This window comes from Gymnogyps californianus, chromosome 1, assembly GCF_018139145.2.
Source record: "Gymnogyps californianus isolate 813 chromosome 1, ASM1813914v2, whole genome shotgun sequence".
Lineage (NCBI taxonomy): Eukaryota > Metazoa > Chordata > Aves > Accipitriformes > Cathartidae > Gymnogyps > Gymnogyps californianus.
Window position 1 is genome coordinate 214,205,247 of NC_059471.1, and position 26,686 is coordinate 214,231,932.

General features: G+C 43.7%; 2 protein-coding genes across 3 annotated transcripts in view; one reads left to right on the forward strand and one right to left on the reverse strand.

Annotated features, from left to right (window-relative positions):
• Positions 1 to 75: 75 nt before the first annotated feature.
• KIN (Kin17 DNA and RNA binding protein) lies at positions 76 to 16,104 on the forward strand. 2 transcript variants are annotated; one of them, XM_050901790.1, is made up of 13 exons: positions 76 to 189; positions 2,636 to 2,730; positions 3,612 to 3,655; positions 3,789 to 3,911; positions 4,871 to 5,052; positions 6,480 to 6,528; positions 6,845 to 6,902; positions 10,412 to 10,535; positions 11,022 to 11,072; positions 11,771 to 11,839; positions 12,917 to 13,016; positions 14,048 to 14,148; positions 15,123 to 16,104. In XM_050901790.1, exons 1-13 carry the CDS (start codon positions 76 to 78, stop codon positions 15,183 to 15,185), a joined length of 1,173 nt encoding a protein of 390 aa, XP_050757747.1. In that variant the 3' UTR covers positions 15,186 to 16,104. The 2 variants fall into 2 exon arrangements, with proteins under 2 accessions (XP_050757747.1, XP_050757753.1); XM_050901796.1 differs by having other exon boundaries at positions 10,415 to 10,535.
• Positions 16,105 to 17,989: 1,885 nt separating this feature from the next.
• The window catches only part of ITIH2 (inter-alpha-trypsin inhibitor heavy chain 2), a 29,080-nt gene continuing 20,383 nt past the window's right edge, over positions 17,990 to 26,686 (reverse strand). The window contains exons 16-21 of the mRNA XM_050901777.1: positions 24,127 to 24,261; positions 21,838 to 21,951; positions 20,547 to 20,745; positions 19,675 to 19,847; positions 18,805 to 18,916; positions 17,990 to 18,353 (exon numbers count right to left, since the gene is read on the reverse strand). Coding sequence (XP_050757734.1) covers positions 18,206 to 18,353; positions 18,805 to 18,916; positions 19,675 to 19,847; positions 20,547 to 20,745; positions 21,838 to 21,951; positions 24,127 to 24,261 — 881 coding nt within the window. The 3' untranslated portion in view covers positions 17,990 to 18,205. The remainder of the gene's footprint in view (positions 18,354 to 18,804; positions 18,917 to 19,674; positions 19,848 to 20,546; positions 20,746 to 21,837; positions 21,952 to 24,126; positions 24,262 to 26,686) is intronic.

A 26,686-nucleotide genomic window follows, 5' to 3' on the forward strand; every position in this document is an offset into this window, starting at 1 on the left:
TTCCGGGGCGCGGGCGGCCACTTCCGGCGGGTGCAGGGAGCGGGACGGGGGTGGCGGAGGGTCAGTGTCGCCGCCATGGGGAAGTCGGATTTCCTGAGCCCCAAAGCCATCGCCAACCGCATCAAGTCCAAGGGGCTGCAGAAGCTGCGCTGGTACTGTCAGATGTGCCAGAAGCAGTGCCGCGATGAGGTAAGTCTGCCCCGGTAGTGGCTGGGCCTGTGGCGGGGGAGCGCGGCGGGCCCCGGTCCCTCGGAGGGGGGCTGGCGATCCTCTATGAGGGGGCACGGGGGGCTCCGACCCCCTTGTAGGGAACCCCAGTCCCCTTGAGGGGAGGCGGTTCTCCTGGAGAAACAGAGGGGGGTTAGATTCCCTCGGTTGGGGTCCTCAGTCCCCTTGTGGGGGCTCTGATCTCCCTTGTAAGCGTCCCTAGTGCCATTGAGGGGGACACGGGGGGGCTGCGATCGCCCTTGTCGGGATCTCTAATTGTCTTGTGGGGGCTGCGATTCCCTTAGGGAGTATGGGGCCTCATAACCTTCCTGTGGGTTCCCCAGTCCCCTTGCGGAATGGTACAGGACTGGCTCAGATTCGCCTTGTAAGTGTCCCCAGTCTCCTTGTGGGGGCTCTGATCCCATCTGTGGCGTGCAGTCCTTCTAGGGAGCATGCTGGCCTCACTTGTTGGGACCGCGGGGAGCCCTGACTCTCTTTAGGGGTGCATTGGAGAGGGCGCTTATTCTCTTTTGGGCGTCCCCAGTCCCTTTTGTATGGACCATGGTCCCCTTGGGGGTGGATTGGTGGGACCTGGAGGGTTCCCAGTTGCTGGGGGTGGGGTGATCCTATCGGGATCCCTAGTCTCCCATGGGAGAAGTCCTCATCCGCTTTGGAGAAAGTGTGTTGGCCCTGATGCATCTTTGGGGATGTTCAATCCCCTGCAGAATGACTGATCAACCCAGGGTGAGAGGGAGCACAGGGTGGCCCCAAACTTCCTGGGGGAGTGATTCCTTCATACACACCTTGAGAGGTCAATGGGGTTAAGAATTAGGTGACTCCCATCGGCCTTAGAGGGGAGTTGAGGGTAGCCGTGATTTCCCTTGGGGACAGGGTGGGTGCAGCGACATGCCCAAGGGGATGCACATCTGGAGCACTGTGAGGTCTCTTTTCATAGAATCACAGAATGGTTTGTGTTGGAAGGGACCTTTAAAGGTCATCTATTTCAACGCCCCTGCCATGAGCAGGGACATCTTCAACTAGATCAGGTTGCTCAGAGCCCCGTCCAACCTGACCTTGAATGTTTCCAGGGATGGGCCATCTACCACCTCTCTGGGCAACCTGTGCCAGTGTTTCACCACCCTCATTGTAAAAAATTTCTTCTTTATATCTAGTCTGAATCTACCCTCCTTTAGTTTAAAACCATTACCCCTTGGCCTATTGCTACAGGCCCTACTAGAAAGTCTGTCCCCATCGTTCTCATAGGCCCCCTTTAGGTACTGGAAGGCTGCTATAAGGTCTCCCCGGAGCCTTCTCTTCTCCAGGCTGAACAACCCCAACTCTCTCAGCCTGTCCTTATAGGAGAGGTGCTCCAGCCCTCTGATCATTTTTATGGCCCTCCTCTGGACCTGTTCCAAGAGGTCCATGTCTTTCTTGTGCTGGTGACTCCTTCCTTCTAATTCTGGCTCGGTTTCTTCCCTTCTTCTCCTGTTACGAAGAGATGCTTTTTCTCTGAAGCTTCTCCCTCTTCTTTTCACTTGTCTGTTCACTTGGACCCACATGCCTGTGGGATGTGAGTGTCCTCTTCTTCCTGATTTCCACCAGAGTTGTGCTCCAAAAGTACCTCCACTTGGGCTAACTGTGCTTTTAGTTTTCCGTTCTCCATGAGCAGCCTCTTTAATGTGCCTTAGAGAAGTGAAGCATGCTGTGAATGTTTAATTGTATTGTTCTTCAGCTGTTTCTGCCCCCTTCTCCCTTTCACCCAAGAAGCTCAAATCCTATTCTCTTCCCAGTGACTACAAGCAAAAAAACTTCACTGGTTTACAACCAGATCTTTTTGTAAGGGGGGAATGGGCTCCTATGGAATGAAATTTGCTGTAGATTTAATCATACTGTGATGAAAGAGCGTTATATTCGACAAAAAAAGGATGCGGTCAAATGTCCTATGTCTGGGTGCTTTTTGGGGAGCTCTGATGACTTCAACCCTGTGCCAAACTATCACAGTGCATAGCTTGAGTGGTCCCAGGACACCATCCCCTCCTTACACATGTTTGGTGTCGATGTTGATCGGGTAGGGAGCCAGCAAATAGTTCCAGTGCTCTCGCACAAGTGCCTGGGTGGGTCCTGGGTGGACCTGGGTGGTGCCGTGTCTATCCCGTTCCACAGGGGACGAAGAGAACTGCTGGAATGGCCTGTCTCATAATCCCTTTCACAGTTTCTCTGGAGGCTCTCGGCCTTGGGAAGAATTTTTTTTCTGGCTTGCCCAGTCAAGAGGAACAACCACCCTGTGTAGGCCATGGCTGAGTTAAGGTGTTTTCTGTGAGGTCTCCAAGAAATTTCACTTATAAAACATTATTTTTAATACTCTTCAGCTGTGTGAGTGTTGCAAATTGAGACAAAGACAGACAAAGTATTTCTTTTTATTTTATAGAATGGCTTCAAATGTCATTGCATGTCTGAGTCCCACCAGAGGCAATTGCTGCTGGCTTCTGAAAATCCTCAGCAATTCATGGATTACTTTTCTGAGTAAGTTTGCTGTACATTCTTACCCAGATCTTCATTCCTGTATCAGATCTGCACAGCCGTACCTCTAAGGCCCAGTCATGTCCCATTGAAGACACTTTATTCTGATACATTTTAGTGCCAGCTCTGTTTTTAATGGCAATTTGAAAATTTAGGCAATGCCACTTTTGAACGTATGTAAGAGGTTTCAGGGAGGCGTGATGTTTCATCAAATTTGACAGTTCTATCCCGTGTCTGAGACCCGTTTTAAGTTGCTCTGTGTTACAAAGTACGTCACCCTTCTGCCCCAGCTAAATGAGTGCCACATACGCAGAGTTACAAAGAGCAAAAGAACCATTACAGAGAGATAACAAGTCGGGGGTGTGACTAACATCCCACAGTTTCCCCCAGTCCTTTGTCCAGCTGACCTACACGACAGCTGGGTTGACTGGAGCTGTCTTCAGCCCAAGTCTGAAGCGAGGCTTTATACTCAAGCCCTTGAATTAGCAGTGAGATGAGTGATCAATCTACCCCATCTACCACTGCTGCCCTTTGTCCTGCCCTGTGTTTTGTGTCAGTCAACCTGGGAAGATACCTGGTAATGAAATACCAGCAATTAGCGGGAAGTGTTTAGATTTCATTCTTTCCGTTTTATCCCTTTGAAAGGGTATTATCCTTTTGAAGATTTAACTTGTGTGTGCATGTACCATATTGTGTTTCTTTGTGCATGCATACTGCATTTAATGCTTCTTTACTGAAAAAGGGAGATGAGTGTCTGAATTTCGTCACGCTCGGTTCAAAAGAATACTCATGTTTATACTGCAGATATTTAATTGTTAATGACAATAGAAAATTACTTTGTGATTGTTAAAGTTTTACTAAAATACTTCTTTTTATCCCTTAAGAGAATTCCGAAACGATTTCCTAGAACTGCTCAGGAGGCGATTTGGTAAATATTTTACTGTTTGTTTGCTTGTTTGTTTGTTTTTAATGTCTTTTATTAGTTCAGCGCAAGAAGTTTTGGTTGCTTTCTCCTAGGTCCCATACTTATATTTAGTAATAATAATAATTCTGTATTTCAGGAACAAAGAGAGTCCACAATAATATTGTGTACAATGAATATATCAGTCATCGAGAACACATCCACATGAATGCCACACAGTGGGAGACACTGACTGATTTTACTAAATGGCTGGGGAGAGAAGGTAAATGTAGTGGCTCAGGGTTGGGAAGTTTTAAAATCATTGGGCAATTGCATTGCTGATAAGTGATCAGTAAACATTTATGTTAGTTCTCCCGTTTCCTTTTTCTTTCTTCCCCTCCCCTCCTATATATATATTAACGGATATCCAAACATATTTCTGTGCTAACCATTAGGAATTTTCTTATGAAAAATGTCAGAAGTCTGGGATAAATGCATCAGTCATGAACCTTTCCTTGTTTCATCTGTTGGTGTATATTTACTGGAGGTTTTGCTAAATTCTAAATCCACTTCCAACAGTAACCACTTAAAAATTAAAAACTATGATAGAACATTTCTTATGACTACAGAATCCTTCCATATTTAAGGTGACAAGAAGCGAGCAGTCGTTTTCCTTCCCGGCCTAGTGAAAGGGTTAAAGCTTGAGATCTGCAGTTCTGTGTTCAGTGGGAGGAAGAGAGATTAAATGGCACTGTGGTATGACAGAAAGTTTACTTTGGCTCCGATTGCCTGTGTCCTACAGGATGCGTTCATGAGTCATATAGTGTTTGAAAAATCACTCTAGCGAGAGTTAGTAACAATAGCCTAGCATAGTAATGTTTCCTTTAGTGTGATGCTATTAGTGTGTATTGTTTATATATGTTAGATTTGTGTTTTCTTCCTTGTTAAAACAGTGGGAAGGAAATATTTTCTTCAATAAGGAAAGTATTGTAAAACACTCCGTCCACTTTATTATGTACTCTGGCCTATTTCCAAATAGAACCAGCTAGCTGAAGGGCAGAAACAGATACCAAAGATAATTCAAAGTCAATTTTACCAGGCCAGTAAGGGGTACATTGTCTCTGGTAAAGTATCTGTATTGTTATAGTGAACACGGACTGTGGAAATGATCTTGATATTTTCTTTGTCCCTTGCTTGCTTTTGTGAGTATTAATCTTACTTTATCTTGCATTGACTTTTTAGGTCTTTGCAAGGTCGATGAGACTCCGAAAGGCTGGTATATTCAATATATTGATAGGGACCCAGAGACTATTCGCAGGCAGCAAGAACAAGAGAGGAAGAAGAAACAGGACCTTGATGATGAAGAAAAAACTGCTAAATTCATTGAACAACAAGTTAGAAGAGGTTTGGAGGGGAAGGAACTGGTGAGGAAAATTGCACTGTATGTCAACTTTCAGCTCAAAACTCCTCTTGGTTAAGTTAATGGTGAAGTTGATGCTGCTGGGATCCTTGCACTGGTATTTCCTTTGTAGTCAGTTAGAAGATGATGAGTAAGCTTCATGCTTCAGGTTACAAGCTCATCGCCAGTTCAGACTCGGGAACAGTGGGCATATTTGGCTGCATTGCTGTTCTTTTCTAAGCCACAAGGAATAGTCTTCTCCCACATACTTCTGACAGCAGCCTTGACTAACTTGTTTCTGTTGAAATTGCAACTTGTTACATTTCCTTGACTAACCAACTTGCTGGTGGTTTTTACAGCTGATGAACGTCAAGGTTCTCTATGGAATCACAGTTTCAAAAAAAAAAAAAATAAAAGAAAGCAGAGATTTCAGCTCCTTTTAGATTTCATGTGATTTTGAAATCTGCTGGAATTGTGTCCTGTGGCCCTAGTGTCTGATCCTGGCCATTTCAGACTTTGATTTAGAACGTCTTCTTCCACACTTGAATCACCACATCAGTTCACTTATGTTCTGAATTTTCTGCTACACGATTATCTTAGATTATAACCTGCTCTGGAGGAAAACTTGGAGTTAGTTTGTACCTGGCTTGCTTTAGTACTAAAGGAGTAATAATTACTGCTCTTCAAGTGATTAGTGATTTAAAAATCACTCTTCAGTTTAGGAAGGGAGAGTAAACAATACAGTAACCAGCACGACGTGTCTTCATTTATGGTATTTCACAACTTTTAGGGCTGCAAGTAACAAGTACCATGTACAGTGGGGAGGCTGAGATAAATAACCAGGGAGGGGCTGACGTAGTCAAATCCGCATGGTGAAAAGTTTTATTGTGATAGTGCTGGTGTGGTGTTTGGGATCTGCATTTGGCATCAGTCCATGACTTCCATACACGTTGTTGCCTGGGATTGGAACCTCCCATTTGATCCTGGGTATTGATAGGTACATTTAAATGCTGTTGTAAACAATTATCTTTTTCTTAATTTAAAACTAATTGAAATTTAAATGGTCTGAGCCTTTGGTGCTAAAAATTTGGAAAGATTCCAGAATTTCCTTCTTTGAGTTATCAGTCTGTCCAGAAACCAGTCTAATCGTGCTGGTTCAAATAGAGAAAACTGCTACAGTAAGGCCACTTTTCTTTCATGCTGGAATCAGGCAAGTTTAGACAGCATCTCTGTAGAGAGCGTTAATTAGAGAATTTTGCACAGGAGCCTGTAATGAGATAATGTTTTCAATTTATAATCTTCTTACGAATCAAGCCAGGTTGAATATTACAGTTACTTGTAATAATCTCGCAGTAGTCTGTAAAACTGAGCTAATTAATGATCACCAAAAAATGATGTCTTGGCTCAGTTTTCTTTTTGACTCTTGAAATGTGTTCTGTGTTCTTTTGGCAGGAAAAGCCAGTCTATACTGAACTGAACAGAGAAAATGAAGAAGAAAAAGGTAACCAGATTTTGATATATGTAGTTTTCTAGAACCTACTGAGGCTGATTTTGTGATTAAAATGAGATGAGTGCTGAGGCCTGCTCGGTGCTTCATAAAGTGCTTTGAGATCAGTTATAAAGAGCAATGGAATATGGAAATACAGAATATTCTTTCTTGAAATGTTTAAAGTATTTTAAAAGCTGAACAAAAACATAGATTAGTAAATATTTTCAAATCCATGATCTTTTCCATTTGCAGATTTTTAAAATTGTAACATCCTTCAATGCGGTTATATTTAAAGATAGAAATAGAGTAATGTCTTTTTATTTTTTAGTTGCATTTAATTTAAACAAAGGAGCAAGTACTTCAATAGCAGCATCTTCTAAACCAAGGTGAGAAAAGAATTTAAGGGCAACCCTTACTGTTGCAAAGCACTTATATGACAATGATATTTGTATGGGCAGGAAGATGTATCTTGTCCTGAAATATTTGGAGTCTAATATCTCATCCTGTCATGTTATTCAGGAGGGGATACTCGGTGACTTCGTGATTCCTTTTGTATTTAAAATGGATGAATGGTTATATCTTAAATGTGTGCTGTGGGGCCTTCTTGAATTCACCGTGGTTCATGGCAGATGCCCATAAAGTAATAGGCAGTTATAGGTTCCTCTAAGAAGATACTGTTATATCAAAGGGTGGATAAGGGATCCAGTCAAAGCTTTTGAAGTGAATGCCATCTAGTCCCAGCTGCCTTCTATGAATGGGTATTCGTGACTTGTTAATTTTGGTTCCTAAAAGGTTTGATTGCCTTGTCTAATTGGAGGTAATACTTTCTCTGATCATCATTTAAGAAGCTGAATCTACCTGATGTAAATCTTTCTAAAGCTCATGGATTTAATTGTCATCATATAACCATGAGCAACGCAGGACAAAAGGGATCAATAATGCAAACAATACTGACTTAGAGCAGTCTGTGAAACTGTTTGATGAGCAGTACATCTTTTCATGTGAGCCAATATCGTAGTTAAATATATTGCAGGTAAAACAAAAGCTTTCCTCTCATCACAAGCTGAGCTCTTAGACAAGGTAACTGATGGGAGATACGCCAGGCAGAAAATGAGACAATAAAGTAGTTCTTTGCAATAATAGATACAGATTTCAGGCTTTGAGGAAAACTTGTAAATTATCCCTAAGCATTGAGTTGTGCTTAAGATGAGTCTGAAACTTAATTCAGACACTCACTTGAATAGTTTCAGTGAATACTTAAGGTGCTCGCTAAAATTTGCTGAATGTGAAGTCATATATCAAGTAGTCTAATTTTTTGATAGCATAGGAGAGATACTTGTCTGTGAACTTTGTAATGGTAGTGTAGAAGCAAAATTAGGATACCCACTTCATGGTAAAGTGACCGGTCGGTGGGTTATATGTCACTGGCGATACAGGACTCACTTCAGAGTCGTATATGGAAACTGCTTCCCTGTGTCAGCGTGACGGTGTGTTCTGCGGCTGTTGGCTGTTACTGAGGATCAGTTGAGTTCAACCTGACGTCCACTACCCCAGCACGGCGTGCAGTAGGGCTTCCTGGCTTCCCACCTTCTATGCTCACAGCACGAGCTACAGAAACCTGGCACTTGTATTTCCGGAGCGGGGTGCAGAAGTAGGACCAGGAGATCGTAGGTAGTGGGTGGTAGAGTTTTGAGGGCATGGGGATACTGATAGTTGGGTACAGAGATGGAGTCGGAGCCTTGCTGAGAAGGGGAGTGAGAGGAGAGGTGTGCTTTCTATTGAACGTCCGTGTGGCTGACGTGAAGCTAGGAGTCACCGCTGCCACTGCAGGCACGGCTTCTGGTGCTGACTGCCCTTGAGCAAACTGGGAGCCCTGGGCTTACTTTTTTCCCTCAAGAACTTACATCCTCAAATCCCTGCTTAACTTACTCAGTGGACAAGTAAGATTAGAATTAAGGAATGAGCAGAAGCTGCTATCAAGGTCACTGACTCCTGTCTACAGTACTGCAAGTACACCAGTCTACAGTCCTGTCCGCACACTGATCAACCTCCTCTGTACACAGTTAGGGTCTCCCCAGTCCTATAACCCCAAGGGAAGATCCTTCAAAACCTGTTTGCTCTGATGGTTAGGACCTTGTCTGTGATTTCCCAGGCAAATGTAGGCATGGCCAGTTTATACCAGTTGCTCTCATGTTGGTAGGGGCGTTTAACATAAATAGTTCTTTTTCTCCCTGGTGTTTGCTTTCTCATGTATTTGTAGAGAACAGTTTTAGCCTCTCAGCCTTCACTGTGCTGTACAAGCAGGCCTGCACGGTGCTGGCCTCATCTCCCCATTGCCCTGATCCGCTGAATATCCCTTCCTTCTCCTTGTTCCAGTTTCAGCTAATCTTGAACAGGGGAGCTGATCGAATTTGTGCATGCTGCAAATGAAACCTCACCGTGGCTTATAAAAGGCACTAATGCTTGTCTGTCTTGATGCTTCCTAGGATTGCATTAGACTCTTTCATGACTGGTCCACACTGGTAGCTGTCATCTGTGATTATAGCCAGACCCCTTTCTGCTTTTGTTGTTCTTAAACAGCTCCCAGTAGATAGAAGGTAATCAGAGTAAACTTTTCCGAAGTATGTGAGCTTGCATAATGTGCTGTTGAATTTTGTGTTTTTTAAAACATGGTTTTCAAGATAAACCAGTCCCTTCTGGTGTCCAGTTCTTTCTTGTGTCCTCCAAATTGATGCCACACCTGAACAGTGTTGGTGGTCTCTCACGCTTGTCCCAGGGTCCTTAATGATATGTTAAATAAGATTTGTTTTAGTATTGACACCCAGGAATCCCTTAGTAACCTCACAGCTAGATATGTTTTCCTTCTTAAATACAGGCACTGCAGTTGTTATGTTTTAATTGTATGTTACCCTTTATGAGATGTTATTTTAAGTACTTGCTATTTGGTTTGTGATTTAATGTGCTATTTCTTCTAGAACTCTGCTATGGAGATTATCCAGACTTCCTCTGAAATACAATTTTTCTCTCAATTTTGCTTTTACTGCGATTTCTGTATCTGCATTCCCATTATGTATCTTCCCTTTGCTAGTATATCCAACATCCTCACCACAGGCAGAACATGTGATTTGTTGTAAGGCCATATTAATATTACCTTACTGTCCACCTCACAGCAGCCTTCTTCATCTTTCTGGATGAGAGAACACCTAAATTTTCTTACTGCATTCAAATGTCTTTTATAAAAATGGCTTAACTCAAGCTGCCTTTAGGCAGTTTTCGCTTTACCTAGATGTTCCCTGATCCCTGAGATGTAACTTTTTGTGCTGATTGCTCTTTTCTTTCATAACTCATAGGCTGTTTGCCTATTTTGAATAGGATTGTGAAGATGGTGTTTATTTGCTGGGTGTGGAGCCCTTTTCTACAGATTCCCATGTGTTTTCTCCCGTTGCTGGATAGGTTAAGTATCTCTGTCTGGAAGGAATTCTAGACGTCTACCATGTTTGAGAGCCACTCTGTCCAGGTGGCTTCTCTAAAGCCACAAGTTTGTCCTTTTGAATTTGAAAACCTTATTTGCAGACCTGCTTTTGTCTTCTCCATTGAACTCAAGTCCCCGATCAACTCTTTGCTTTTGCTCTGGTGAGCTGATCGTTAGGTTGTTTTCATTCTGCTGGACTGCTAGCAGCAAACGTCAGTGGACATGGAGTTTACACCTCAAGGAGATCAGTTCTAGCTGCTAAATGCAGTCCTAGAGAAGGAGGCATGCAGGGTCTGGAAGGTGACTTGTACAACTGAAATTAAATAGATCAGCAGGCCTTTTTGCACAACCGGTTCTTCAAATGCATCTTGGTAGAGGAAACAATGTAAGGTCTGCTGTGAAAACACCATCTTACTCTTCCAGCAGTGTCCTTGGACCGAATGCACTGAAGATGGTGGAAGGGGCAGTTAAAAGAAAAGAATCAGCTCATAGCTCTGGTCAGTCCAAAGAGAAAAAGAAGAAATCTGCACTGGATGAGATTATGGAGGTAATAATCATGCAGGATCTGTGTCTTTGTAACCCCATGCCTATGGCAATGTCCACTTTACCAGGGCGTCCCTTTGAAGTGACCTCAGACCTTCAGTTCATGTGGAATTCAGACTTTCATATCTTATCAGGCAAAATTATTTCACTTCCCCATTAAAACTGGTTTCTGCTGCTCATCTGTGCCTATTCCCCAGACGACTGAGATGCTGGAAGTAAAGGAATACGGATTTTGGAAGAGAAGAAAATCTCTAGAAGCACTCGACAAAAACCAAATATAAATCTCCATCATTTTATCATGGATTCCTGGATCTTATCAGATTGATTTTTATGCAGCAAGCACACACTGACTTACCCTTATTTAGGGTTTTGGGTTTTTTTTATTCCCCACTTGATGTGGGCCTGGAGAATTGGTTCAGCTTTTCAAAGGCATGGGAAAGCTGCAGTGAAAGGAGGAAGTAAATGGTGATTATTTGTTGTTGTTCTGTAGCTTGAAGAGGAGAAGAAAAGAACATCTCGAAGAGACTACTGGTTGCAGCCTGTAAGTGTCTTAAAAATTATTATTATCGTACCAAATACAACCAATTCTGCATCTCTAAAGCCGCTATTGATTTGTGTAAAGATCCAAAAGCAGATTCCAAACTAAATTCACTCTTATTTTCCAAGCTGCCAAATGTGAAATATTACAGTATCTGGGAGGAATTACTCTTCTGGTTGAGCATGATCTGCAGTCTGAAGCATCGTATGCCTGATCTGAGATGGGGTGGAATTCTCTAATTAGAGAGTTGGTACTGTGAGTCTCTACAGATCATGTTTAAATCATAATATTCCTTGCAGCCCTCTTCTTTCTACGTAGTAGTTGACTTGCACAGAGATGTAGAAGTCAACATCAGCCTTTGAGCTGAGAGACCTCCTCTCAGCTTCTACTTTTTGACTGGACTTCTAGATCAAGAAGTCCTGCCCTTGGCCATTGTGGGCTGTCACATTATATGCTGAATTCAAGTGTAACTGTATTTATAAAGGAAAAAAAGCTCTTGAGAGATGCTACTTTGAGGCAATAATTTGAGGATAAAGACAAACTCCTGAAAGCCGAGTCTTTACTGTGGTTGCTTCCTGCGCTGTGCTGTACAGTCTGTGGTTGGAGTCAGAGCGACCTGAATGCGCAATTAGTTTAGAGTGTGTAGTTGTTTGTATATTTTGGCATTTTATTTTTTTTTTTTCTCCTTTCAAATCTTCCAGGAAATCATTGTAAAAATTGTGACAAAAAAGCTTGGAGAGAAGTATCACAAGAAGAAGGCGGTTGTTAAGGTAAAGTGTGCAAATGGAAGCATGTGGCATTGGTTAGGCTTTTCTGGTATCAGCTGAAATTTTGTTTCATTGTACGAGTTGTTCAGCCTGAAGTCAACACTGACAGGGGCTGAAATGTCACCTTAACTGTATTGGGACATCATCTGGGCAGGGGGTGACTCTCTGAATTGGTTTAATGTCATTTACTTAGTGATCCTTTCTTAAGCACTGGTTTGTCCTGCATATTTTGTCCTTGTTAACACATCCATCTCGGAGAATAGTCACTTTGTCAATGTGATATGACCAAGAGCAGTGCAATTGCGTTTTAATCTCAGCCTAGTCGGTTTTGCACTGATATTTAAGTGGCAGCTGCCTTTGAACAAGATCCCATTTGCGTACAAAATCTTGAGGCTGTAAGCCTTGCTGTGTTGTTTGGAAGTGCTTTCTTTTAGCCACTGCCAGTGAAATGGCGTTGTACTAGGTAGTCCAAGGCTCAACAGTCTCTGGCAAGAGTGCCAAAGACGACACCCAGGGGCGTTTTGAATGATCAACACAAGTGTGTGGAGCTCAAAATCACAGCTTTTTTTGGTAGACATCTGGGAGGGTTTATGAGTCCCAGCGGCTGTCTTCCATTGGGCTCTGAATATGAGAGGTTGAACATGGTTTATGGTAGGCGCAAAGATGATCAGTGACATTTCGCCTCACTGAGAGGTAGTATCCCGGTTGTCACTGCGTGCCTTCCAGCCAGCTTAGCCTCCCGTGGGGAAAGAAGCCTTTCATTTTCTCTCCATCTTTGAGAGAAGAGCTAATATAGCTAACCCAAAGGTTGGCAAAACCTTCACACAAGGCCAACAAAATTAGTGGTCAATTAGACCAGTCATTGATGTTCAAGAGGAGCCCTTTTAATCTAGCCTTAACTTCAGAGTGGGGCCAGTCAGCAGTTTCTGAAAGCTGGATGCCTTTAGGACAGCTCAGAAGTCCTTGCTGCTTTTGAAAATGTCAAAGTGCAGACTCATGGTCCTGGGTTTGTTAATTTTGAAATGTAAATTTAGAGAAAATTTTTTTATTTTTCTGATTGACGTCTGCTTTTCACAACAGGAAGTGATTGACAAATATACAGCGGTTGTGAAGATGATTGATTCGGGAGACAAACTGAAGCTTGATCAGACACACCTGGAAACTGTAATACCCGCACCAGGTATAGCTGTTTTGTTCGTTTTTCAGCTTAGCTGTCACTGCACAACTTACGTTTTCAGTTCTTTTCATCTTTCAATTCATTCACTTGAAAGTACCATAAACAAGAGCATCTTGCTCTTGGGACAGCATTTCGTAAGCTACTCTGATCATTTACCAAATATCCTCTGGTTACTTTCTAGGGAATTATTACATTGCTTCTGCTTTGAGTCTTCACAGTCCCTTCTCGTTAGAATTAGATTCTTTTCTGAGAAGACAGAAGTGCTTTAGGAATCAGTTCCTTTGACGAGATGAAAGCATCTCTCTTCAGCTGCCAGGAAGCATCTCTGGGAGCCCTACAGAGCCCTTGGTCATATTTATCCTGTATCTTCCCTCCAAAGTCATGCCTCGAATAGCTGTGGGTGCTTGGCAAAGCTTACCTCGTCTCCTGTTTGGTTCACTGGCATTTCTTTGGCTGGAACACACTTAACCGTCGTGTGTAGCAGCTGATCAGTATTTCAGGGAATGGTCAGGGTAGCAGTAAGCAGAGCAACGTTGGCGTAGGGGGAAACAGGACGTAGGATTTTGGGATTCACAGATTCTTCAGCAGACCTGCCGTATTCTGCATTTCTGCAGCTGGTGAAGAGCTGGTTGATGGTGTCCGTGGGTGCTCTTTAGCATAATGGTACTCGTAGGTGAGCTCTGCCCACCCTTGCACTAGGATTGATGTCCCGAGGGAACTGCCTGTGTGGGATGGAAGGCAAAAAAGAGGGGCACTGAGCCGTTAGCACAGGGAACGGGATGTGGGAGAAACAGCTTTGGCTTCTTTCCCGGATGTAGTTTCAGCGGCTTCTGCCCGTAGTATCAGTGTAGCCTGGAACAGTGAACTGAGGCGCGCTTTGGAAATGGGTGGGCTGTTAGGCAAAGCTGGGTGCTGCTTGCTGGAGCTGCTGGGAGAAACCTTCTCTCCCTCAGCTGTCGGTGGAGTTGAACACAACTCCATCAAAAGAAGTTGGGAGCCCTGTTGTGTAACTGTTTTCCTATTTCTCATTTCAGGCAAGAAAGTGATGGTATTAAATGGTGGTTACAGGGGAAATGAAGGCATCTTGGAATCTATCAATGAAAAGAGGTTTTCAGCGACAATAATCATCGACTCCGTAAGTATCAAACACTTTGATCTCCTTTGCGTAGAGCGCTTTTCATCTGTACATTGGCGACCTTTCACAAAGAAAGACGGTGTCATTAATCCTGTCTTACAGGTGGGATTTATGGTGTGCAAAATGCTGTGGTCACACCCCGCCTATTCCCAACCAGTAGGAGAACAGCCACATATTGCCCGTTGCAGACTGATGCTCTGCTCTTTGCCTTTAAAAAAATGTCAGGATGCTGAATTTAGCAAGTTTTGAACTTGAAAGAGACTTGCAAGATATTTTGTATGTTTATTTTGAACGTGGCTGTTGTTGTACTATTTTGTGGGGAGGTAAAAAATGTGAAATATGCAAGGAGGTGAATTTTCTCCTGCCTTTTCCAGACTGAACGTGGGGCTTTATGTGCTTATTTCTTGTCTTGTTCACGGTTAACAATTACAGTTCTTTTTTTGTTGTTCTTATTTTGCTTTTTTACGTACCACCTTTCTCTGGGCTAAAATTAGGCCCTGTCGTCATGTCTGTCTGCGTGGCCGCTTCTTTGTCCTCCTCTGCAAAACCAATCTTTACACTCATTGATATGGCAGAGAGGATACTGGCTCAAAGTCAAATTTCTTAAACACAGCTTGCAGGAGAGAGACCCTGTTAGGATCCCATTCACAGAAGGGCTGCAGAAATTCAGCCCGTATTGGATTCTGGAGAATTTACTTGAGAAGAGGCTGTACAGATGTCCTAACCACAGAAGGAACTTTGGCTATACAGAAAAGTAGTCGCTTTGCTTTTACTGGGTGCAGCACTGAGTAACAACGCTAATGCCTGTGATTTCCAGTGCTATTCACTTTGGTTGTGCTTCTTGAAAAATATCTAAATGTGGCGAGATTTCCTACAGTCCCTTTAGCTATCTTACTTTAAACTCCCTGTTGGGAATTTAACAAACAAACACGTTTATATTTGGATCTTACTTCTTACACTACGTTATTCTCCAGGGACCTTTAAAAGGACGGCGAGTTGAAGATATCCAGTACGAAGACATTTCCAAACTCGCCTGAGGTGCTAATCGTGGATCAGAGAAGACTTTGGTTCCCAAAAACATCTTTCTGGCATCTTGCAGGCAGACACAAGACTCTACCATGTCAGGGTTTTAATTGTGTGTGTGTGTGTATGTATTTATAATGTATATAGAAATTAACCACAAGCAAACTGGATTTATTTAAAGATCACTATGGCTTTGTTACATAAAGTGTTTGTGGAAATCTTATCAGTGGAAATATTTCATCTGATTCTATATCAAAGTTATGTTGTAATATTTGGTTGAATTTCCTTTTGTAAAATATAGCAGATAGCTGCAAGCTGGAGTATTTTATTTACTGAAGTATGTTAGCAGTTCTGTAAGAGAGAGAATTACCTACAAATGGCTGCTCGAAGCAGGCAGTGTGTGTCAGAGCCAGTGGAGTTTAAACAACACACTTCTCAAGCTGCAGCCAAAATGGAGTTCTGGCTGCAGGAACAAGGGAAGGGATTAAGAGAATAGCAGGAAGGTAACAGTGCTGCAAGGGATTATTTTCCTGGGTGTTGTAAGAATGGTCTGGTTTATTAAGTGCTGTCACCAACTTATTTTTGGTTAGCACATCGGCGATAGTAGAATGCAAGTCATCACTCCTCCATCGTCTTGTTTGTCAGGGTTCCTAATAATACTAATATGCAATTTATCTTCATGTGGGCTCCGAGATGGATGTTACTTGTGGGGTTTCTAGGATGCCAGCCAAAGTGTGTGCAGATACGAACTGGTGATTGCTCTTCTGGTTTTCCAGAGCCTTTTCCTTTGTTCGTGCTTCCATTGTTGCTCTGCTACACGAGTAACGTTACTCATGCTAAATGATGTAACGTCACTTTTTTTATTTTTTTAAAAATGTCACGTTTTTGTACAATGTTTAATTTCTAAGGTGGTTCAGCAATAAACATAAACCTTTCTTAGGTCAGTGTATTTCTTATCAGCCTTTCAAAACGCGTGAGGCGCCTCTTGGTTTATATCCACCACAGAGCATGGTCGAGTGCCCAGCTGGTGCGCTGCCTCGTTGGTGTAAAAGAAAGATGCAAGCCGTCCCAGGCAAAACAGAAACCGTCACCTGATGGTCCAGTCTGCCCCTGGCTGGGCTGGGTGTCCCTGGAACCTGATGGAAAGAAAACCCAGAGCCCCCATGCCCTTCAGAGGGGATCTCCGCTGAGGGTTGAAGAGGGCAGCATGCCGTCGTCATGTGCACATCAGTTGCAGTTTAAAAGTTCAAGGTCGCTAGAGGCAGAAGTGGCTGTTCCTTCTCCCTTTCCTTGCCCCAAAGGTTCACGGTCTTGTTGATTTGTGGTTTCCAGGGGACCCCTGGAGGAAAACTGAAAGACTGCAGAGGTTTAGTGAAACGGCTGCTGTCTGGAGTAGCCCGAAATAACCTCACGCAGGACATCAAACGGCTTTCCAGGGATCCCGGACGTAAACGCAAGACGGAGTCAGGCAGTAACGCAGTATCTAAAGAATGGAGAATTATGAGGAAAGGAGCTGGAGACAGAAGACACGCTTGTCTGTAAATTCAGGCTCTTTGTGCAACCTGGATTGTGTGAGTAGCTCTGCCCTTTCTCAAAGAACAGGTCCTGAGTGAGAAGAGGTATGTAGGAGAGTCATGAGGATAAGTGAAAGAACGGAACGGCTTCTGTATCACTGAAAATAATTACACTTAACATTCTGGAGCCTGAAAAATTAGAGTGGCTATAATAGACATATTAAGTTACAAATTGTGTGGAGAAGACCAGAGAATGATTATTCACTGCTTGTATTCACATACAAGCTAGGAAACAGACAGTGGAATTACTGATTTGGGGATTTAAAAACACACTCAACAGCTTTTTCCTCCCCCCGACAGAGCCTAGTTAAACTGGGGAACTCACCGCTGCGGGATGTTGTGGAGGCCAAAGCTAATAAATGAGTTCAAAGAAGCAATGAATGGTTTGTAGGGAAGTTGTTTACGCTTCCGAGAGTTACTTTGAAGAGACGCTTAAAACACATTGATCCTCTCACTCCTGACACCGTGGCTGCAAGAGAGATCATGTACCAGCCTTTAGTTCATAAGTGAAGGAAACTAAAGTTCAGAATGGCAAGTAGATTACTTGAGTCCCCTTCCTAGATTAGGGCTGCTGAGAAGAATCTGGCCAACATGTTTTTCTAAGGCTGCCGGAAAGCAGAGTTTTAAATCTGGCTCTAGTTACGTACACGTGCATATTTGTTTCGCTACTCATTCATTGCTGAATGCTCTTCCAGAGTAAGGCATCTTTTGGGAGCTAATCCCACTGGAAGGGAAGCTTTTAGTACGGGTGGTGATTTCTGTACAGTCTGAACGTTTCCTGTTTTCCCAGATTGGTATCTGTGTGTGAACTCTACTGTGATGTTGAAATTTTCACAAAAAATAGGCTGGAGGTTGTCTCAGACTCATGTAACTCATTTTCCTGCGATATGGCAGCATCGGTTATTTCAGGGACGTTCCTCACCACTGGTTAACCCATCCTGAAAGACTGGAGACTCCTCGTGATGCCCATTGCAGAGCCCGTGTTCCTTTTCTGTTAAATTTCCTTTACATCTAATGCACGTCCTCCTTTTTGCCCAGCCCAGCAGCGTATGAACTTACATTTTCCCAGCAGTCTGAAAAAGCAAAGGGGTAACTATGAAATCTGGTCGTGTGTGTTACCCACGCTGCAGGAGCCACAATGCTGTTACAAGTCTGCTATTGAAATGTACGTCACAAAATAGTTGAAATTTTTAACGGAGTTTACTATCCAATAAATCGGACGCGGCAAGAGCAGGATACCTACTACAACCCAGCGTGTCACTTTATTAGAGATTTCATTTTTGAACAGAAAAGGGAGTTACATTGCTTTGAAACACTGATCATTTATAAAGCAAATGGTGGTGAAGTCACCTTCAGTTGATCTGGCTTGATAGGCTGACAGCTACTGTTCTGAAGAGTTGTTTGGGCATGAAGGAGCAGATAAGAATTTTTTGTAATAAACTGGTTTCGTGTTGGAGCATTCAGGGTTTCTTCAGAAAGCTGTACAGGTGGGGGACGAGGTAATCTTTGTAGTGGCCGTCTATGAAACCTTTCCCGCTGTTGTGCACAAACCAGCACTGCACATCAGTCCCAAGGACGCGGTCCGTCCTGTAGTCCTTCTGCAGTCCCCTGTGAAGAAGAGGCCACCCAAAATGAAGGTCACGACATGACAAGTAGACAAGAAGCCATCGATAATCCTGCTCGTTCATGGTGCTGCTCTGCCAGCGTGGCGAGATGTGTGTCTTCCACCAGCAGAGAGTGGAAACGACGACAAAATGCAATGAATTTTGCAGTTCTATGACCTTGTGGGCCCTTTTGTGGGGTTCCAGGCACTTTTACACGGCCTGTCCAAGGTCAGACGCTGGGCAGCTACACCGTCAGAACTGTTCATGCAAAAATACGTAAGAACCCAACTTGTCCCAAGTTTTTTGCCAACAGCTAAACCCAGTTTGTTAGCAGAGGGCAAACAGAGGGATTTTTTTCCCCCCTGAGATCCTTGAGAATAAGCTTACAGTCATTGACGTCATTAAAAAGAAGTCAGATTTAGAAAGAGAGCAATAAAGCACATCATTATTCTTACCTGGTAACAGTGAGCTTGTTGCCTTTCACTTCCATGGTGGCTTGTGGTTTCTCTGGAGCTTGCCCAGGTCTTTGGTGGTGGATGTACACTTCTGGTTCAGACGCAAACTGACCTGATCAAAGAGAGGTCTGAAGCTCTTTGCATGTCCTAACCTTCGAGGTTCTCGTGTAAGCTCCTGCCGAGCACTTTTGGAAAATCAAGCTAGCTGCAGCAGGCAAACCCCTCCTGCACGGATCACAGGGCACCGTGTCTCCAGCGCTATCGGATCACCCACACCGGGAGAGTAAAAAGGTCTGCTTTTGAGCCAGCAAACTTCTTCTAAGAAAGCAGACTGGGGCTGCAAAGAGTATTTGGGAAAACAACCTCTGCTGCCAGGATTCTCACATCTTAAAAGGAGCCTTGGGTGGCTCCAGGGCTCGGAGGGCTGATTTTCCCTATGAACTGAGCCCTTGCTTTTGTTTTATACCATGGCCCGAAAAGGGCTATCGCTGAGAGGAAAGCTGAATTACAAACGTTGGCACAGAAGTCTTCTCAGAAAGAAGGTTTGAGGGGTTTGTTTCAGTCTTTTCATTTTCAGCCCGCAGCAGATTAGCCAGGCCAGGAAAGCCCGTCACAGCGTCACCAAGTCTCGTCAGGCCATTTTGAAAACACCCTCCCCAGCTGGGACGAGGAATACTCTCCTGGTCCCTGATATTCTACAATGTCCTTGGGGCTTCCAGGACATTATAGGAATCTCCCCCATCTTCTATTGTTTGAATAATTTTCACACCTTCCCCATCAGGACACAGACACCAACGAATTCACTCAAAGATCTAGCAAAAATCCTTCCTAGTGCGCCGCCATTCCCACCGCCCGACCTGCAGCCCTTACCTATCAGCCCGTGGGCTGCAGGAGAGACCTGGTTTTCAGGGGGAATGTAGATTCCCAGGAAGTCAACATGAACTGGGTGATTCTTCCACACACGGTGCAGCAAAACCATGAAGGACATCTCCTCACCCACGGTGATAGTAACGTTGCTTTCTTTCTTCACAGATATGAGAAGCCTAGCAGAGATGAACCAAAGGAAGGACTCAGCTCAGCTGCCCACACATAAGCTCTCAGGCCCCTTTAGATGTTCTCGGGCATCCAGAACAACCGCACGGGGCTGGCAGATATGACAGAGGATCCATCAGAAACCCACAGCCTTGGGAGTGGTACCCAGAGGTCTGGCAGGACAGTGCCTAATAGGACAGACACTTCATGCCTATGTTCAGGCGACCAAATCTTGCCCTACAAATTTAAGCTCTTGCTACAATGAATGGAGATTTTGGAAGTGATCCCGTTGCCTAAACAGGTATCTAGTGCTGTAGGGTGTCCAACATGGCTGCTAGCCGTTAATCTGCAGGTGAAGGTCTCCTGGATGTCGTGAGTCATGTCTCACATCATGTCAGGAACCCTGAAGGTATCTCAAATACCATTAGGTGCTTGTGTTTAGGCAACTGAATCCTGGTCTTAGCTAACGCAGTCAGCAGTAGGGAGAGGAATTCAGCTCTTTCTACTTGTGTCTGGTCAACTGAATCGCTCTCTTGGCCTAATTTACTGCCTAATTTCATTAACTGTAACGAGAGCTCAGGTATCTAGCTAAGGTTCACATGCCCATGTGTAGGCACCCTGTGACCTGGATCCCACCCATAGCTGGGTCAGTCCAACGCTGGGTTGCAAATGGTTTCCATAGGGCAGACAACAAATGCTCAGCAACTTACTGTTTCCGAATGATGTGCCCCGTGTCGGACCAGGTCAGTGTGATGCCATAAGATCCATCTTTCAGCGTTATCGTTTCTGTGGTGATCTCCACTTTCAGGCCTTTGTTTTTGAAATAAAACCCAATTTTGCCGAAGTATGTGTTGAGTTTCTTATTCTCTGTTTTCTTGGCCCCAACGAGCTGCCCATTGACCACGACTCCTGTGAAGAGCAGAGAAGCAGATGTTGCCTGAATCTTGGAGCACCACCTAGAGACTTGGAGTTCTGATCTCAGCAGGGAGTACCATGGGATCAGCAGAAACAGGGACCCCTCTGACCCCCTGTTTTTCTCATCTTGCCAGCCAAGAGAAGAGAATAATTTATTAAATCACCTCCTGACGCTACTGTTCACCCCTTACCATATTAATCTGGTGGGAATCAATGTTACGTCTTGCTGGTAGCATGAGCTGATTCATAAGCCATTCGGTCCCTTGCTGTCTGTGAAAGGCATGAGGCAGATAAGCAGCGGAGGAATAGTACCACATTTCCAGCTCAGCTTAACCTGCCTCCAAATGCTCATCGCTTTTCACATATATCCCCAAAGTTAAAGAAAAGCTAATAGGTAAAGCCCTCTGAGAAGAAGAGGCTGATTCCCTTTGATTCCTTTGAGAGTACAGTTACACAGTTTTTTGCCTGCCACCAGGGATGCCTCCAGTTTTATTTCTCTTTGTATCTATCTTCCACTTTCTTCTTTAAAAGTACAAACGAGAGAGGGGAATCTTCACCTATCACAGAGATTTCCTCACCTATCCTGGCTCCTTTCCCAGTGTTTGGCCATCCTCACAGTGAAAAAGTTTTTCCTAATAGCTCGCTCCTACTCTTGAATTTCACCCGTTGCAACTTTTTTCTGTTGCCTCTTGTCCTTCAGCTATGCATCTTGGAGATGTGTCAGGCTCCATCTTTACCTTCTGATTAGATGCTTGTGGACAGCAACAAGATTCACTGTGGGTCTTCTTTTTTTAAGACTGACCAAACCCAGCTGTCTCTATGTCCTGTGCTCCAGCCCCATAGTCATCTTGGTGGCCACCACTGAATTTGATCCAGTTTGTCAACATCTTTCTTGTACTGGCGAGCCTCAAACTGGACACAACACTCCAGATGTGGAGGGAAATAACCACTTCCCTCAACCTGCTGGCCACACTCCTGTTATCACACAGGCCTCCCTGTAGGCATTTCCCCTGCTCCCTCTGAACACCTTTCAGACCTGAGAGAAGAAAAATGTGCTGTAAAGTAAACCGTGTTTTATTCCCTTACCAGTACCAGGATCAGAAACCAAGTTTAGGATCTTTCCAGGCTCTGAGTCGATATTGAAGCAGATGTTCCTTTGGCTCTTGGGCAGGTGTATGATGAAATGCGGGTCGTTGTCAACTGAAACACAGAAAAGAAAAAAGCGTGAGAAGTGGGCCGGTACCTGCCCTAGAGGTAAGGGACACAAAGACTGAGACGCTTTCCTCAGAGGATTTTGAAGCACTTGTTGGAACTCCTCAGAGTAGGACGAGGGCCCTTTCGACCCCTGCAGTAGCTAAGGAGTTCTCAGATGCTCCTCACAAAAACCCCTCAGACACTTTCTCCTCATATACTTCCCCTGTTTAAGGAAAGGACATGACATTATTGGCTTGAGGAACACTGCCAAGTGTAGTGAACTACTGGTTTAACTGGTCAGCTGCACACTAGGGTGCCATAGACTCAACTTGGAGTTCTAGAAGACGAGCTTTATTTCTCAATGTTGGAAGCCAGCCTCCAGGTGAGACCAAGGACCCATCTGGACACCAGACAGACAGGGACACATCTTTGAGGCCTAGATCCAGGAAAGGACCTAAGGCACGGAAAGCAGGATTTGGGTGACACCTCTGTTCAAATCTAATATCCAACCCCTCCATGCCCAGCTGTTGCCTATTTCTAGAAGTGACACACTCCCAGGACATCACTCTCTCAAACTAAGAAGCTCTCAGACACGCTATAAGTCCATACCACCATACTGATGTTGGGTGGTATGGATACATCCTGCCTACCAGCTTCTCTGAGGAATACCATCCGGGACTTGTTCTCACAGTATGTTTAACACCCTGGTGGTATTGGGCCCCTCAGAAACTTATATGTTCTTTAAAATTGGCCTCAAATGAGACACAAACACCTGCACCAGTCACTGAAGGCAGCTGCCTCCCATCTTGTCTTGAAGTTCAAAGCACTGCCCAGCTCTTGCTGGTTTGGTGGTGGTTGGCATCTCCCTGTGACATTCAAAGACATGCCCGTACTCAGTGTTGCCTATGGGGATACCCAGGCCAGCTTCCATTCATTCACTGGTGTTTCTCAACTTCTGGAAGTATTTAACTCTTCCTGTGTACTAGACAAATCCCAGACCCTTGACCAGGAATGTCTTCGCAGGAAACAGCGGGGTAGGTGCTCTCCAAGGGGTGAAGGAGCTTTTGAATGTCTTGAATCTTTTGAATATATTGAGTCTCTTGAATATAGCCCTCAATCATTTTTCCTTATTCTCACCAACTGTTTGATCTTCCTCAATTTGATGCCAAGGCCTGTTCTGATCAACATTTCCAGGAAAAAAAAGAATTTCCAGTGCAAAATACATGTATAAGTTGGACAGGTAACTTTGCCTTGCTCACGTTCTTTTCCAAGCAGTTTCTTGACTATCCAAAATCTTAGATTAACCCTTGAGCTATGCTGAGAAGGAGTTTGATAGCTCTTTGTTTGATAGCTACATAAATACACACATCCACACACAGGCACACTCCTAGAGTTATTGTAGTTATACTGCTTTTACAGGCGATGGTTCTCACGGCTGGTTTGTTTAAGTAGGCACTAAACTGTGGCAAAGGCCCAAGCATTAACAGGATCCATCAGTCATCAGTGCGTTCAGAGATTTTTATCTACCACAGAACGTTCATCTGTCATTTACAATGGCAGTAACTTTACATTAGCTTTGCTACTGCAGAGAAGCTGAAGGTAAGCTCAGTGAACAGCCTCAGCCTCAGGGAAGCTCACAGCAGAAGATGGGGTCACTGGGATCCTATTAGGATCTAAACTAGTCTCATGCTTGTGACTTAGAGCATATTTTTACAGGTACATCTATTCAAAGTCAAAATGACTCAGTATTTTATAAAGAAAAGCTTAATCCTTGGGCGCTAGATGGATTTGCAAAAATTTGACTGAGGTGGCTGTGATTTGGGATTCATGTGATTGTGCCCTGCTCAGACCTTCAGCAGGGGCTGTGTTGAGGACCTTTCACACCGGTGTCCTCTGGCACAGCAGTGAAGTAGCTTCATCAGCTAGTCACAGCAGTTGATTTATTCTCTTGCTGACTAGCCCCTAAATGAAGATACAGCTTTTACAGCAATTCAGAAAACTCAACAAGAAAAATTAGGACAACTGATAGACTCCTCCATCATTATTGGGCTTAGCATCTTGTCACAGAAGCTGAAATTCCCAAAGTACCCAATAACTTTGGTTATATCGCCTTTATTTGTTTATTAGGTGATGAGTGTTGCTGTCTGGTGTTTCTTTGCAGAGAAATACTGTAGCATTTACCTCTGTTTATGCTCAGAGAGGACACAGGAGGACTCCTTTGCTCAGGCATGAAGCTGACTGGTACAGCTGTGACATTGGCCCAGGCTGGGATGCCTTTGTTGTTATTAGGTGCATTTGGAGTTAATCCTAGAGTACCTGTTAAATGACAGTCATAATTAGGTTTTTGTTAGTGCTGACGTATTTAATAGTGTAATTTTTAAAGTAATGCAGTAGGTCAGAGCCTGATGTCATTACACCAATGCAAAGCAGGCGCAACACCGTTTACGACAGACAGATTTGTATAATGAAATTAGGATGGATTTACTCCAGTGTCTCCACCGGAGGAATATGACTTACCAGGGCAGTTGAGCTAACCATAAGCTATTGGTGAAAAGTGGAGCCTGACTTTTAAACTTTTATTCATGTGAACAGGCCCCACTTTAGCAAAGCCCCCAATGCAAGGGCTTAAGTGTTTTGCCAAATAAAAAGCTGATTTTTAAAAATTTAGCATGTGGTAAGTTTTGCTGACTTGGGTCCTCAGTTTGAGGTGTCTGAGAAAAGGTAGGACTCTTTCTGCATGCCCTAGGATGACCCACATGAATAAAGGTTGCAAATAAGTGCAAGCATTTAATATAACATCCCTTAACGTGTCACCTTCTGCTAGAGGTCTCTCTGCCTTGGGCACAGCGGAGGCAGGAGAAAGTAACCTGCACTCTCTCTCCCACTTAGTTCATAAAGCAATGTGATCTTAAATGATCCACGAAACTTGGTTTGTTTTAATATGCAGGGCTGAAAACGACAAGAGCTGAAGCAGGGCACATATTTGCATCTGCTGGCCCTGCTCTGAAGAGGAGTAAGGGGAAAAAGGAGCTGGGGGACAACAGCAGGACAGAAGATTGCACAGCTAGATCTTCTAAATCTCTGTCAGCATCTTCTTTCTCGAACCCCTAATTCAGACCATAGGCTGTTTTTACTCAGGCAGTGTTATTTCTATTAGCACAGTTACACGTGAAGTCAGTGCAGATCACACAGGAACTAAAAACTGGACAGAGACTTCTGAGTTTCCAGGTCATATTAATTTCACAGACTATTACGCATGAAGAAGCTTTCCCATGCAGAGTCCAGTTTCGCAATGTCTGTCATGATAAAAGAACAATTAGAGAATCCTTTGAAAAGTGAGTGATTTCAGTGGAAGAGACACAGTCTCTGTCTATGAAGACAGACGGTGCAGCTCTGATGGGAGTTGTATAAGGACAGACAGAAAAATCTATTTCAGATTACCCATTCCATGCCTTGTATATGCAAACTTTTTGGTACAGCCCACGTATTGCACAATCCTAAGCACAGATTTACTTTGATATTATTTTTACAAGCTTTGTCCTCTGCTAAGGTTCAAGAGTCATGTCCCACTGTCCCTGAAATCCACAGATGCCTTGACCCTGATTTCAGTGCTGTTAAGTTTTGACTATTCCATCAAACACAAAGACACAAGAACCTATATTAAAATAACTTAAATCCTCTGCGTCATCTAAATCAAGATAATTATGGTCTGAATTAGTCAGCTGGTGCCATGTATAATGAACTCATTATACATGAATGCAATACATGCTATTTCTGTGTTGAACTGTTTGGTGGTTGTGAGTTGTAGCATGCAGTATAAATAACAACTACTTAATTTCTCTTTGGGTCTCAGCTGCAGACTTTAAAATTGAAAAGAAGAATAAATGAACCTAAAAATAACAATTGACAGACATAAGAACCCCATTTCATTGAGCCAGCATGAGGACATTTTTATGTTTATGCAGGAGCATGAGAACTGAGCATGCAGGACATGTACTTGGAATTTCAGCAAAGTCACAATCACTTCCAGTGTGAAACGCCAGATGGATGATGTTGTCTGTTGGTGTAATGTAGGTTGCTTCTTTCCTTCACAACCGATTGTAAACTCTCCCATTTATTAATAGGTTTTAAATCACCAGACTCAGTTGTTCAAGGAGTTGACCTTTTACTTTCAGTGCTTCCATTGCATCGCACTGGCAGTGTTTTCCTGACAGCAACAGTTGTGCTTTTTCAAATTGCTGACTGGTGAGGGCGCAAAATAGCTGCTGTTAAGTTTCATTGGAAGCACAAAGCTGTGCAGGAATGACTTTGGATATGCCAGACACCCACGGATGTCGACAGCTGTTACTTTGAGACTGACTCTACCATATGATGCCAGAACAAGCCAACCCCGCCTCATTTGGCTGGACATAAGGTTGCTGTAACAAGGACCTTGGAACATGTATTGAAGTAATGGGTTTAAATCTGGAAGTTTAATTAATGAGGGACTCTGTTGTTATGACAACTCAGATTCCATGTGAGCTCGTGGCTGATTGATAACAATCTTAGGAAGCTTCCAAGGCTTAAAAGTGGCGATAAAATATGGTTTAGTCAATTCTACAGCTTCAGTGCAGGGAACTAGACATATCTGTCCCAGTAAGAAGATGTTCAGTCTGCGACATTGCAGACTTATTGGAAACCTCATCATTGCAATGTTGGCACATTCAGTCCTCACTGAAGCCAATGGCTCCGAAGAGCACTT